This window comes from Ursus americanus, chromosome 33 (assembly GCF_024610735.1).
Source record: "Ursus americanus isolate L20-20 chromosome 33, mUrsAme1.1.p, whole genome shotgun sequence".
NCBI lineage: Eukaryota > Metazoa > Chordata > Mammalia > Carnivora > Ursidae > Ursus > Ursus americanus.
The window spans coordinates 6,745,436-6,760,460 of NC_142159.1; the positions used below are offsets into that span (position 1 = coordinate 6,745,436).

General features: G+C 48.1%; 1 protein-coding gene across 2 annotated transcripts in view; it reads right to left on the reverse strand.

Moving 5' to 3' along the window:
* Positions 1 to 14,270, reverse strand: part of ZBTB8B (zinc finger and BTB domain containing 8B) — a 29,946-nt gene extending 15,676 nt beyond the window's left edge. For both annotated transcript variants that reach the window (XM_087858272.1, XM_045782499.2), the window contains exons 1-2: positions 13,622 to 14,270; positions 6,748 to 7,739 (exon numbers count right to left, since the gene is read on the reverse strand). In XM_087858272.1, the coding sequence (XP_087714398.1) occupies positions 6,748 to 7,739; positions 13,622 to 13,683 (1,054 nt within the window). In that variant the 5' untranslated portion in view covers positions 13,684 to 14,270. The remainder of the gene's footprint in view (positions 1 to 6,747; positions 7,740 to 13,621) is intronic.
* Positions 14,271 to 15,025: the final 755 nt, after the last annotated feature.

The following is a 15,025-nucleotide window of genomic DNA, read 5'->3' on the forward strand; positions in this document are numbered from 1 at the left end:
ATCTTTCCAGCTCACCCCCTAAGTGTCCCTTCTCGGTTGGGACCAAGCCGTGGACTATGCTGCCATTTTACTGTCCTTCCCCTCCTTGGGGCCTCATGCCTCTCCTTCCCCAGTTTAGTGTCCACAATCCATCACTGAAATCACTCCTTCACATCCACCCTTAACTGCCTGGGTCCTCTCTCTCCCTCTGTCTGTATTCACCTGGTTAAACCTAAATTCTGGTTAAATACAAATCTATGCCCATTCCATACCTGAAACGGCAAGTTAATGTCGCTGGTGAAAAATACAGAACAGTGTGTTCTGTTCTTGCTTCAAACCCATCTAACCATCACCCTCCGAGCACCAGCGTCAGAGCCCGTGGTTCTGCCCAAGCACCCTAGATCTTTCCGTGGCTCACTTCTCCCACTCTCCTCAGGGACTATTCCACACGCTCCCTCTGCTCGGGTCTCTGCCCCCCAGTGTCCCTTCCTCCCTTTCAGCCACTGTCCTTGCTTCATATGTTTGTTTGTTTGTTTGTTTGTTTGTTTGTTTGTTTGTTTTTAAGATTTTATGTATACATTTGAGAGACAGAGAGAGCATGAGTGGAGTGGACAGACAGAGAGGGAGAAGCAGCCTTCCCACTGGGCAAAGACGCCGACCTGGGCCTCGATCCCAGGATCCTGAGATCATGACCTGAGTCTAAGGCAGACGCTTAACCATCTGAGCCGCCCAAGCACCCCTGCCCTTGCTTCTTTAACTGATAAGAAGCAATCAGAAGAGAACTTCTACATGCCCCCCGCCCCCCCCCATCTCCCCCATGAGCACATATGGTCTGCTTCCACTCCTGGTCCTATGAACGAACTGCCCTTCCTCACACGCACAGCCAGACTATCCCCACCACGTGGACAGGGACCTATCTGCCCTCGCTCTGTCAACTGTCCCTCTCTCCTCCGCCATCAATTCTCCTCCTCTCTCCTGGATCATTCCCATCAGTAAACAAACCTGCTTTCAGATCCTCCACCTTCATAAAAACCTTGGCCTCATATGCCCCTTCAGCATTGATGCATTTCTCTGTCTCCTTCACAGCCAAACCGCCTGAAAGAAGCATCAATACTGTCTTCAGCTCTATTTCCCCAGCTCTGTTTCAAGCCTTTTGGTCTCTTGCCTCCCACTTCATCGACACTACTCTTGTCAAGCCCGCCAACGACCTCCCCAATGATCAGTTCTCACTCTGCCTACATGCAGTCCTGGACATAGTCAATTTCTCCTTTTTCCTGAAACACTTTCTCCTCCTGGCATCCATCACTCTCGATTTTCCTCCTGCCTCCCTGCCTGCCTCCTCCCTGTCTCCTTTACTGGGCCCTATATTCCTGACCTCTACATGCTGGTGTTCCCCAGGGCGCAGTGCGTAAATCTCTTACCTTCTTCTACAGCCATAAGTTCACGGGATATATAGGTTTCAAATTCCATGGACCCATTAATGACTCCCAAATGTATAGCTCAGCTGTGACCTCCCCCCAGAACCCCAGGCATACAGAATGCAACTGCTTAGAGAACATCTCCACTTGGGTATCCAAGAGGCATCACAAACATAACATGTTTAAATCAACTGCTCCAGCTAAAAACCTGGGGGTCACCCTTAACTTCTCTTGTTCTCATACACTCATACAGGCCATTAGGAAATCTGGTTGCGGGGCACCTGGGTGGCACAGCGGTTAAGCGTCTGCCTTCGGCTCAGGGCGTGATCCCGGCGTTGTGGGATCAAGCCCCACATCAGGCTCCTCCGCTATGAGCCTGCTTCTTCCTCTCCCACTCCCCCTGCTTGTGTTCCCTCTCTCACTGGCTGTCTCTATCTCTGTCGAATAAATAAATAAAATCTTTAAAAAAAAAAAAAAAGAAATCTGGTTGGTTCGACCTTGTGCGGTAGTACAGTTCTATCCAAGATCACTTTGGAGGTTATGGCACACACTACCCACAGGGACCCTTTTAATATATGTCACTTCAAGTCACTCTCGGCTGAGACCCTCCAATGGTGTCCCTTCTCAGAGGAAGACCCAAAGGTCTTCTCGTGGCCTTCAGGGCCCTAGCTGGTCTGCCCTCACCCACATTCTCTGACCTCATTCCCCAGCACTCTGTGCCTGGCCTAGCCCACTCCCGCCTCAGCAGCACCCTGCCGTTCCTCTAGTTCACTCGCCAGTTGTGACCTGCCTCTGGGCCTTTGCACCTTGCTCATCCCTCTGCCCAGAACGTTCTTCTCCCTGATTTACCTGCACAATTTGCTCTCTTCCTCCCTTGCAGTGTCTGCTCAAAGGCAACTTGTTAGAAAGGCCTTCCTTGTCCACACTAAATAAAATAGCATCTCCTTTGCTCTCTATCAGCCTCTCCCCTGCTTTAGTTCTTCTTGTCATGCACTTACTTGATGTTTACTGTCTGTCTCCCTGCACTGGAATGTCAGCTCCGTGAGGACAAGGACGGCCTTTTGTTCACTCCGATGAATAGTGTCTGGCATATAGTAAGTGTTCAATAAATATCTGTGAAATGATTGAATGAATGGAGACATAGATCAATGGAACAGAATAGAGAGCCCAGACATAAACCCATGCTTATATGGTCTATTAATCTATGAAAAAAGAGGCAAGAATATACAAATGGGAAAAGGCAGTATCTTCAGTAAACGATGCTGGGAAAACTGAACGGGTACATGCAGAAAAATGAAACTGGACCACTTTCGAACATCACACACACACACACACACACAAACCTCAAAATGGATCGAAGACCTAAATGTGAGACCTGAAACCATAAAAATCCTAGAAGAGAGCACAGGCAGTAATTTCTCTGACATCAATCATAGCAACGTTTTTCTAGATATGTCTCCTAAGGCAGGGGAAACAAAAGCAAAAATAAACTATTGGGACTACATCAAAATAAAAAGCTTTTGTGCAGGAAAGGAAACCATCAACAAAACAAAAAGGCAGCCTACTGAATGGGAGAAGATATTTGCAACTGATAAATCCGATAAGAGGTGAATATCCAAAATATATAAAGAACTTACACAATTCGACATCATAAAAACAATCTGATTGGGGCACTGGGTGGCTCAGTCGGTTAAGCGTCTGCCTTCAGCTCAGGTCATGATCCTGGGGTCCTGGGATCAAGCCCTGCATCGGGCTCCCTGCACAGCGGGGAGAATGTGTCTCCTCCTTTTGTCCCTCCCCACCCCCCCTCTCTCTCGATCTTGCTCTTTCTCTCAATAAATAAATAAAATATTAAAAAAAAAACCAATCTGATTAAAAAATAGGCAGAGGACCTGAAGAGACACTTTTCCAACAAAGACATATAGAATGGCCAACAGACATATGAAAAAATGCTTAGCATCACTCATCATCAGGAAAATACAAATCAACACCATGGTCAGATACCACCCAACATCCGTCAGAATGGCTGGAATCAAAAAGAAATAACAAGTGTTGGCAAGGATGTGAAGAGAAAGGAACCGTTGTGCACTGTTGGTGGGAATGCAAATTTGTATGGTCACCGTGGAGAACGGTATGGAGGTCTCTCAAATTCCACTATGTGGAATTTACCCAAAGAAAACAAAAATACTAATTTGAAAAGATATATGGAACCCTATGTTTATTGCAGCATTATTTGCAATAGCTAAGATATGGAAGCAGCCTGTGGTCATTGATAGATGGATGGATAAAGAAGATGTGATATAGGGGCGCCTGGGTGGCACAGCGGTTAAGCGTCTGCCTTCGGCTCAGGGCGTGATCCCGGCGTTCTGGGATCGAGCCCCACATCAGGCTCCTCCGCTATGAGCCTGCTTCTTCCTCTCCCACTCCCCCTGCTTGTGTTCCCTCTCTCGCTGGCTGTCTCTGTCGAATGAATAAATAAAATCTTAAAAAAAAAAAAAAAAAAGAAGATGTGATATAAAGTGTGTGCGTGGGGGGGTATGCACACGTGCACACGCACACACAGTGGAATATTACTCAGCCATAAAGAAAGGATGAGATCTTGTCATTTGCAACAACATGGGTGGACCTAGAGGGTATTACGCTAAGTGAAATAAATCCAACTGAGAAAGACAAATACCATATGATTTCACTCATACGTGGAATCTAAAAAACAAAACAAGTGAATAAGCAAAAAGAAAGCAGAATGAGATCTATAAATACAGAGAATAAACTGATGAATGAATGAATGAATGAACAAATGAATGAGCAGGAATGGTAAGATGTTGAAGAAGCAAGCTAATGATGGAACGCTGGACACACTGGCATTAAATGATCCCGTGATGAGACTGGAAAGGAATGGGCAGAGGTCAGAGCAATGGGTAGCCATGGTGTTAGAAGCCAGAGGAAGAAAGAATTTCAAGGAGAGAAAGGGCAGAGTCAACTACTGAGAGAGGCCAAGTAAGATAAAACCTGAAAATCACTCATTGGATTGACTCTAGAAATGTATGGCTGACCTCACGGCAGCAGTGTCCGCGGTGGAGGGGACAGAAGCCAGACTGCAGTGGGCGGAGAAAAGAGTAGGAAGTAAAACGGTGGAAGTAGCCGACGCAGATGAACTTTCCAAGAAGCAGTGGGAGGTGCTGGAGCTGGGGTTGGGAGGTCTGGGGGAGGAGGGCTGATAGGAGGACCTTATGATCTGACAGTATCTGCTTACGTCAGACGTGAGCAATGCGGATACAGAATTATTGCGACACCCTCCTGTCTCCCTGCCCTGTCTCCCATCTCCACACCATCTGGTGCTGAGGCCAAATTAATCTCCCCCAAGCACAGAACCCGCCCACTCCCAAGCTCAGTAACCACCAAAAAATTCCCCTGTGCCTACAGACAAAACCCCACCTCTTAGCATTTAAGGTTTTCCATAATCGGACTCCAATCAATTTCTCCAATCAACTTCTCTCCTTTTCTTACCCTCAGATGCCACTTTCATAACGCCTCCCGGATCTCCCAGGCGGAAGCCAGTTCTCCTGCTTTTGGACTACTGTGAAAGTCACACCTCCCTCTGTCTTCCAGCCCAGTGTCTTTCCATCATGTGATGTCAACGACACACATCTTACCTCCTCTAAGACACCACCAGCTCTTTGACGGCTGGATCCATGTCTGGTCTTTGTACCTTTACCAGGAAGGTCCTCAAATATTTGAGCAAATACATGAATGACCAAACACATCAGTCCTACTCTGTGCCTTGGCATTTGGAATAAATTTACCGGGGGCCAGGGCGGCTACCTTGTCCACAGCACCCTCTAGTTGGAAACCTGACTTTACAGACTGATAGACTGGGCTTGAATGAAGATGGTGTAGGGCTGCATTATTATTTCTTGATGCTTGTGCTTACAGGCAAAGGGGCTGAAAAATAAAATCATGGCCCTGAAATCCTCTATTCATTCGTGCTGCCTGCACAGTTTGTTTGAATGAAAGAAAGCCAGACCAGGGTTTCATTTTAGCTCTGCCACTTACCAGCTCTGCATTCTCAGGAAATTCACCAAACCCTTGTGGTTCACCAAACCCAGTTTCTCCACACTCTTCTGCCACACTCATGAGGGTCTAATGGGTGTGAAAGGGTGGTCACCATCTGTGAAGTGCTATTATGCACAGAAATGAGATTTCAACCCATTTCCACTATGTGTTCGTGAAAACAGCCACTACCTTCTAAATGCTGGTTAAGCCAGTGTCCCTGAGGGTCAGAAACAGCATTTTCAAGTTCTCAAGCCTAGTTTTAATCAGACATACAGAGTGTTCTTGCTTTTAAAAATGAAATTAAACGTCTCAAGACAGCCATTTAGTCATGAATAAAAGCGGCTGATCTCCCTTACCTAAAATACTTTCACTGCTCAGTATTGAAGGGTGAATTTAAATTGGGATTCATTAATTTCTTGGCTTGAGGTTCTGGAAGCTATAGGGTACTTTCATCAGTAAGGTGGCAGCCAATCTTCTACAAGACATTTTACAACAATTACCCCACCTGTTAAGAGGAGTTAGTCATGTCAATGCATCTCTCAGAGCTGTTCAGGGAAACAACCAAGTTCTCTTAAAACACAAAAGCCTACTAAAGGAAAATGTTTTATATAAAAGCTAGTTTAAGGTTGATGATTTCATTAAAACACACATGTCTTTGGAGTTACAACATTAATCATTAAAAGAAAAAAGCCTACCAAAGGATATAAGAAATTTACTCGCATAAAGCCAAATGCCAACTCATTTTAGATATTCTCAAGTAGATAGGACCATTGACCATGACACGCTAAGTGCCTGTCGGCCGTGTGCCAGGCACCATGGCTGACACAGAGAAGTATCAATTTCTTACCTGTCTGGAATATGTGATCATACATGAGAAAAAATTCTGAGAACCTTCTTATTTGGTCCTCAACCCTGTGAGAAAAGCAAGGCAGGGATGATTATCTCCTGAACAAAACGGGTTCAAAGAGATTGACTGATTGAACCGAAGTCCCACTGCTGATTAGTAGAAGACAGTAGGTTCTTTCCACGTCTTCAGACTGCCCTCAGCACGCTTACACTCTAGTTGTAGAGGCAAAATACTACCAGACAGGAAGAGACAATGCCTGCACACAGCAGGTGCTCAATGAACACCTCTTGGTGGGGGGAGGGGTGATAATGTGGTGGTAAAGATGGTGGTGGAGATGATGGTGACGATGATGGCAGTGACAGCGACAATGATCATGATGATAGGAGCCAAGGAGGCACAGGGGTGCGGGCTAAGGGACGGGCAGAGATGCTGAACGCTCAGGGAGCTCACCTGCGTCCTCACCATACCAGTCGGTCTGGACATCCACCATGGAACTCATGGCTCCTCCCGCACCATCTGGTCTTCCCTCCAAACTCCGAGAAAAGTGGTGGTCCGCGTCGTCTTTGCTGGGGACAGCACCGTTGCGCAGGAGTGCCTCCAGGAACTGCTTCATGTGGTAGTTACTGTACGCCAAGTCCACGGCCTGGCCGCCGGGCAAAGCCCCGTCCACGTGGGCCAGGCTGAGCGGCGCGGCATAGGGCGGCAGCGGCTCACCACCCTCCGCCTCCACCTCGTCGGCCTCAAACTCCACCTTGGGCTCTATCTGTCTGGGCAGAATAGAGAGGTCACCGCCCTGGCTGTCTTTCACCACCAGTCCCAGCGGGTGGCAGCCTCTGCAGTCGCTGCAAGGGGACTCTCCAGGACAGTCCACACTCCCCTCTCCGGCGGCGGGAGAGGAGACCAAGCTCTTGGCGTCACAGGAGGTCCCTTCCCTGCCTGCACTGGGGCTTCCCCCGTCCACCTGATGAGCCGCCACCGCCGCCGCCGCCGCCGCCGCCACCGCCGCCGCCACCGCCGCCTCCTTCTCCATCTTCCGGCAGATGTCGAGGGACGACCTGATGTAGGTCTTGCAGAAGTTCACCACATCGTTCATCTGCAGGTAGCTGGCAGCCGACATAACTTCGATCACGTTCTCGCCGCACAAATCCAGCTTCCCGGAGTACAGGAAGTCTAAGATGGTGGCGAAGGCGTCCGAGGTGACAATGTCCAGGGAGGCGGTGCTGTGGCGCCCGCTGTCCTGGATGTAGTGAATGAGCAGGGCTCGGAAGTAGCCGCTGTTGGCAAACAGAATGTTCCTGTGGGCCTTGAAGATCCGCCCTTCCACGATGATACTGCAGTCACAGAAGAAGTCCCTCTTTCGCTGCTCATTCAGCTCCCCCAAGAGCTTGGCGCAGTAGGATTGCATCTCCATTTCTCCAGCAGCTCTGCGCCGGCCTGTATCTCTGCAAAGATTGTTTGTTTGTTTGTTTGTTTGTTTGTTTGTTTGTTTGTTTGTTTTTTTCCGGTTAATTCACTGATCCCAACCTTACAAATAAGATGTTCAGCTTTAATTTTTCTTTTTCATTCGTCCAAAAACACTGGTTCAATAGTGTCTTTATGACATGGGCTATTTGGGGATCTAACAAAAATCAGACGTTGTCCAACGGGGTTAATGTATGAAAAACAACAAAAATAACCAGAACAGACTGCACGTGGCGTAGTACATCGTGTCTTACGTGGAATCGCTCAGCGAATTTTTATAAAAACCTGATGATAAAATACCCATATTGTCCCCATTTTTCTGATAAGGAAATCGAGACTTAGAGAAGGTAGGAGACGACCCAGCTGTAACAGAGCCAGAACTCAAAACCAGGTCAGTTATCCCCTGGAGTTCCTGCTCTGTGCCCACACTATACTTTCTTCAAGACTCAAAATACAGATAATACCCAAATCTAACACTTTACAGTTCAATCCTGACACGCAACTTAGAGACTATACTCGCCTGTCTCCGCACCCCTATCATCATCACTTCGGGGAAGCATGGTGGATTCTTGGGCTAGCCAGCATACAGTCATCATTCTTAAGGTTTCAGTGCCCTTTCTGGCTTTGAAAGATCCACCCTTCCCCCCATCCTTGGCCAAGGTGTTTTGCATCAAGTTGGCGCCATCCTCAGGCTGTAGATATAAACAGAGGCTAACTCAATCAAGGTATCCCGCCTCTGAGCGCAGTGATTAGCTCAGAGATGGCCATGCGGCTTGGTCACAGCAATGAAAAGCAATACATGCTTACTGGGGGTTCCGAAAAAGAGCACTGTCTACTCTGTGGGCATGGGGGGTGTCAGAGATGCTGCCTCACAGCCAGGGGAACCAGCCCGACAAAGGTGACGACAGTCCAGCTCAGGCAGGAGCAACAGATGGAGCCCGGGGACACCATCCGAGCCCCAACTCACGCTGGGCCAGAAGCCAATTAAGTCTCTGTTTGCCTTAGCTAGTCTGAGTTGGGTTCTCTCTCTTGCAAATGAGAGACTCCCAACTGATGGACTTCACTCCCCTGAATTGTATGTCCTGGCCCAGTCTGTCAGTGGACTCCAAGCCGTTGAAGGCAAGAGCCTCGTCTTATCTCCATTTGCTACCCCCGCACAGCACCTGGCAGAATGCTCTGGACAAAGTAGGTTAACTAAGTACAAAGGAAGACTCCTTTCTTAACTGCTGAGTAGAACAAGTATAAATCAAGTTTGAAACCCTTCTGCTGGTAACAAAGACAGATGCTGATCTTCCCTGAGCTCCCGCCTCCATCTTTTCCCATCACACAAACCACAGAGCCATCCTGTCACAGCACTGGAGCTGGTCTTAAGGGTTAACTTGCTTCAAGTTAACACAACTCCTTGCTTACTGACCTAAGGCCCTTGATCTATAACAGAACTAATTTGCTTTCTTTGAGATTTGCGGACCACTGACCTTGGAAAATGAAGGACCAGAACTTTCCCAGGCCACAGAGGCCAGCAAGTCTGTTTGAAGCCACCTCGGCTTTCTGATTAGCCCGGCAATCTTTTAACAAAATGTTTTTCTTTTTTAAGGTCACATTAATGAGTCTACTGACCTCACTCTGTGCATCTGTAAACCTTGCCCTCCTTTGCAGAAAGATCAGAGTACTCTTGCACAACCCCGGGGTAGCCAGGAACAAGACCTTCTTGCACAACGTCTGTGCACTGAGATAATTCTGTAGCTAGCATCACTGAGTTGCACATCATCAGGAAATGTTCAAGACCACTGTACTCCCTTAACTGATTAAACCCCTTTAAAAATCTCTGGGCCAGGCAGAAACTTCGGAGTTGGCTTTTGGACAAGAGCCCGCCTTCTCCCCAGGTGGCCGAGCTCCTCTCTTGAGTATGGACCTTTTGAGCAACAAGCAGCCAAACTTGGGTTTCAGTAACAATCCATCGACTATCCCTTCTTCATACGGACCCACGGAACACAGAGAAGTTTCTAAAACCAAGTACATCATCTCCCTCTGCTGGAATCACAAAAGGCCTGGTTAGAGCTGGCAACCACCGCCAACTCCTTAGCACTCTTCCTTTCTACGAGTGCAACACGGTACCTCACCCGGACAGAAACCAGGCACTCCCTCCCCACAAAAAGGGCCCTTCCACTGGCAAAATAAATTCCCCAAGGTCTATGTACTAACCGCACAGACTAGACTCATTGAAGACTCTCAACAACCTTATGAAGGGGCTGTTCACACCTACTTTCTACATATTTATATCAAGTGATGCATTAAGTTTAGAAACTAGACAACCAATTGGAGAGAGAAGTGGAGGAGCGTCTAAAAGCGAGTAAACGGACAAAGGTGAGAACTGACAGCTAGGAAGAGATAAACAAGTTACTTAAAAAACAGACCTAGGAATTTTTTCAACATATCAGCCTGAGGCCATGTAGCTAAGCATATTGAATTCTCCTACATATTCAAAATGCCCTAAGGACAGCACTGAATTATAGCCTGGGGCTATCATTGATGGGCCTATACCATCAAGATGATTCTTATCTATTTATATTCATTTTAAAGTCAAGGAAGTTATGTCATAATTTCTGGAATTTTTTCTATCCAAAGTAGTTAAAACTAACATTTGGTTCCGAAAAGAAGAAAACTGTCAGGTATCTGCACAATTCTACTATTCCCCCAAAAAATCAACCCTGAAAGTTGTCACAGGGCTAAGGTTTCGTTGTCATTCCCATCTCTTCGGACTGCTCCAACCAAGCCTTCCCCGTTCCTGCCATTGCCTTTGGCTATCAAAATACGAAGGGAAAAACAAGATATAGGAAAATGCAACATTTCAATACCACACTCCACTCTTCTTCAGAACTGAAAGGGGTGCCTGGGTGGCTCAGTTGGTTAAGTGCCTACCTTCCGCTCAGGTCATGGTGCCAGGGTCCTGGGATCCATCCTGGAATTGGTCCTGGCATCGAGCCCCCCGAGTCAGGCTCCTGGCTCAGTGGGGAGTCCGCTTCTCCCTCCCCTCTGCTCCTCACCCCATTCATACCCTCCCTCTCTCTCTCAAATAAATAAACAAAATATTTTTTAAAAAAGAACTGAAAGAAAACCTATCAGACTGGTAAAATCACATTTTTCAATGTGCTAATATCCACTGTTGATCCAGATGTAATTTGGAACACCATTTCAGAGAGGAATTTGGCAATATTTATTAAAACTTAGAATGCACACTTCTTTTGGGATGCCTGGGTGGCTCAGTCCATTAAGCGTCTGACCCTTGATTTTGGCTCAGGTCATGATTTCAGGGTCATGAGATGTAGCCCTAAGTCAAGACCCTAGTGGGCTCCAGCATGGAGCCTGCTTAAGATTCTCTCTCTTTTCTTCTCCCTCTACCCCTGCCCCCCTCCCTGCTCATGTGAGTTCTCTCTCTCTCTCTCAAAAATTAAAAATATATATATATATAAAATGTAAAATTAAACACACACACACATACTTCTTTTGTCCCAGAAATTTCAATGTAAAAATTTACTCTTTCAGATATGTTGCCAAAAAACATCAAATTACAAGTTCAGAGATGTCCATTCACCAGGATTTTGTACTAGTGCAAAAGTAAAATGACCTGAATGTCCACCAATAGGAGACAAGTTAAATCAATGAAGTACAATCACACAGGTGCATACTATGCGACCACATTTTTAATGAGCTAGACTTGTGTGTGTTCATTATGGAAAGGTCACCAAGATACATTAGAAGAAAAAGGCAAGATGCAAAAGAAAGTGTACTGTATGATCCTGTCCACATATGCATGATTTTCCCCTGTAAGGTTATAGAAGCAAGAGTTAATAGCAGATATCCTTGAGAAGAGGGATTAAGGGTAAGGGGTGTGTGGAGGGACCTTCACTTTTTGTTTTCAACCTTTCTATACTGTTAGGTTGTTTTACTATGTGTATGTACTGCTTTCATGTTTTCTTTTTAAACAAAGTGGGGAAAGGAGGAGGGACAGAGGGATAAGGAGCTGGCAAACCAGGGAGATAAATCAGTGTCCGCACAACACCTCTCAGCCTGAAGAATGGTTTTATCTACAGGGCCTTCTCACTGGGCACTTCCATCTTTCACTGGAAGATGCCATTTTCCAGCAATAGTACCCAAAACACATCGCCTTTGGCTTTCTCACTGCAAATCATCTGGATTCTACTGAGTCATATAAATACTCCCTAACTTTGCAAAAGTCTGTCCCCAACCCTATACTTGGCATATACTGTGGGAATCATTCTTCATCTCACTTGCCTTCAGTGTCCTGCATCCCTGGGACATGCTGAGGATCACTACCTCTCCTTGGAAAGAAGCTTTTTGGGTATACCGCTCTCAGAAGTACATTTATCCACACTCTGGCAGGGGACCCCCCCCCCCCCGCCCCGGCCCTCTCACTGTTCCAATTCAATTCAACAGTGACGCTGCATACAATGCCTGACACAAGGAAGATGCCAGGAGTAGAAAATGAACCACGTACGGTGCATGTCCTCCAGGAGAAAGCAGACGCCAACACTACCACCTGCAACACACTCCCGCATTCTCCAGGGAATCCCACCCAGATCCCACGACTGTCTTCACTCAGGCACCAAAACCAGCCTTGAATTCCACCCACAGACTCTGACAAGACTCCTTCAGTCTCAACAACCTGAATCATGAAAACCTGCTCATCAAAAAAAAGGGGGGAGGGTGCACATCTGGGTGGCTCAGTTGGTTAAGCATTGGACTATTGGTTTCGGGTTCAGGTCATGATTTCAGGGTGGTGAGATCAATGGTGTCCCTGGTCCGGCTCCACTCAGGGCTCAGTACGGAGTCAGCTTAAGATTCTTTCCCTCTCCCACTTCCTCCCCTTCTGCTCCTCCTCACTGCTCACGCTCTCTCTTTCCCTCTAAAATAAATAAATAAAATCTTAAAACAACAACAACAACAACCCTGCTCATCAATTAATAGCATTTACTCAACACCACTCCTCATGAAACACTGTAGGAAGTACTTTACAAGCATCAAGTTTTATCTCACAATCACCCGATGCAGTAGATATGATCGCTGTATCCTCTTTTTCAGGGGAGGAAATTGAGGTTCAAATTTATAGCTAACACACCCAAGCTAGGATTGGAACCAAAATTGGTTTCATTCCCGAGTTGACATGCTAACCGCTATGTCAACCTGACTCCCCAAAGGTTGGGGAAGTCACTCCTCTCCCAACGCATGGAGTGGAGGGGAAAGGCACAGGAGAAGAGTTTCCATTTCCACCGAAAAAATTTCGGGGTCAACTGCATCTTCGGTTCACCTGCTAAATTGCTCCCAAGACAAGGGGATTTCCCCCCCGCCCCCTTCCAGAGCCAGACGACTCTGCAGAGATCACCGGAACCAGTTACTGAACCGGTCTTTGGCTCCTGAGGGTGGGGAACTGGAGCCTTGCCCCTCCCGTGGCCTCCTGCAGACAAAGTGACCATCACTGCGGTGAGCACTGCCCCAGCCCGGCCGAGCTCTCGCCTCCCCACCTCCGGCCCCGTCGCAATGGGCGGGCGCCAGGACCACCCAGATGGACGACGCGGGGGGACAGTCCAATGCCAGGGAAGGGAGGACAGCTGCCGTCGCTCCACGCCACCCCTCCCCACGCTGGAGGGGAGGGAGGGTCGGTCATCCAGCTCAGGTTCGCGCGGCGGGGGTCTCGGGAGTAGCCAGGGCCGGGAGGTCCAAAGGAGGACGACCGAGAGGGGAGTTCCCTGCCCGCTCCCCCTACCCAAGGCCGACCTCCAGGAGAGCCCCGAACCCTCCCCAAACCAATGAAAACTGGACCGCGAACCCGCTTCTCGGCTCTCACCTTTCAGCAGGATCCAGCCGCGCGGCCGCCAAGCTTCGCGCACCGGCACGCCCCCCTTTCATTCACCTGTCGCCCCCTCCGTGAGAGGCGAGGCAGCTAACCAGTCACAGGAGCTCCTGGGTTTAGGAAGGCGGGCCCTTCGGCCAGCAGGTTAGTCAATGGCGCCCGCGCCCCCTCCCGAGGCTGCGCTCTGACGGCGCCAGTGCTCGCGCGGTGACGGGAGTTGTGGTCTCAGCATTGGTTTCTCGGGCAAAGATATAGTGGACAAAACTACAAATACCGAGATACCAAGAAACGGCGCTTGCAGAAGGCTGGGGCTCGGTTGGGTCTTCTGAGTCGCACTTGAGGGACCTGCGAAGTGTTGATGCCTTTGTCCGGAGAGCTGAAAGCGCGTTGTGCCGGTTTAAGCGGCCTGGAGCATAAGAGCTCTGACCTGCAGTCCGCGCACATTTCACTTGCCGGCGCTCCGCAGAAATTCTGGAAATGGCTTCAACCACTCAACAGGTTTTTATTGAACGCCGCAAAACTCTCTTCCGTTGAAAAGCTTTCAGGTTCATGGATACAAGTGAAACGGTTAGACAGAGGTGTGCCTGGTGCTCGGTGACTACGCAAGAATGTTGTGGGACAGCTGTGAACGAGACAACCCAGCTTGCGGTCCTCGGGGAGCTGAGTTCTCTTAGGGGGTGTATCAAAATACTACAAACTGGCTTAAACAGCAGAAATTCATTGTCTCGCAGCTCTGGAGGTTAGAAGTCAAGGTGTGGGCTGGGTGGATTCCTTCTGAGAGCTCTGAAGGGAAGATCTGCTCCGGCCCTCTCTCCCGGGCCTGTAGATAGCCCTCTTCACGTCCGCAAGGCTTCTGCCTGTATGTATCTGTGTGTGTGGATTTCCCTTTATATAAAGTCATCGGTCTTATTGGATTAGAGGTACTCTAGTACGACCTCCTTTTTTGTTGTTTTTAAGATTTTTATTTATTTATTTGTCAGAGAGAGAGCACACAAGCAGGGAGAGCAGCAGAGGGAGAAGCAGGCTCCCCACTGAGCAAGGAGCCCATGCTGGACTTGATCCCAGGACCTTGGGATCATGACCTGAGCTGAAGGCAGATGCTCAACCTACTGTCACCCAGGCGTCCCTAGTACAACGTCATCTTTTTTTTTTTTTTAAAAGATTTTTTATTTATTTATTTGACAGAGATAGAGACAGCCAGCGAGAGAGGGAACACAAGCAGGGGGAGTGGGAGAGGAAGAAGCAGGCTCACAGAGGAGGAGCCTGACGTGGGGCTCGAACCCGGAACGCCGGGATCACGCCCTGAGCCGAAGGCAGACGCTTTAACCGCTGTGCCACCCAGGCGCTCCTAGTACAACGTCATCTTAACTAATTCTTACATTTGCAACAATCCTGTTT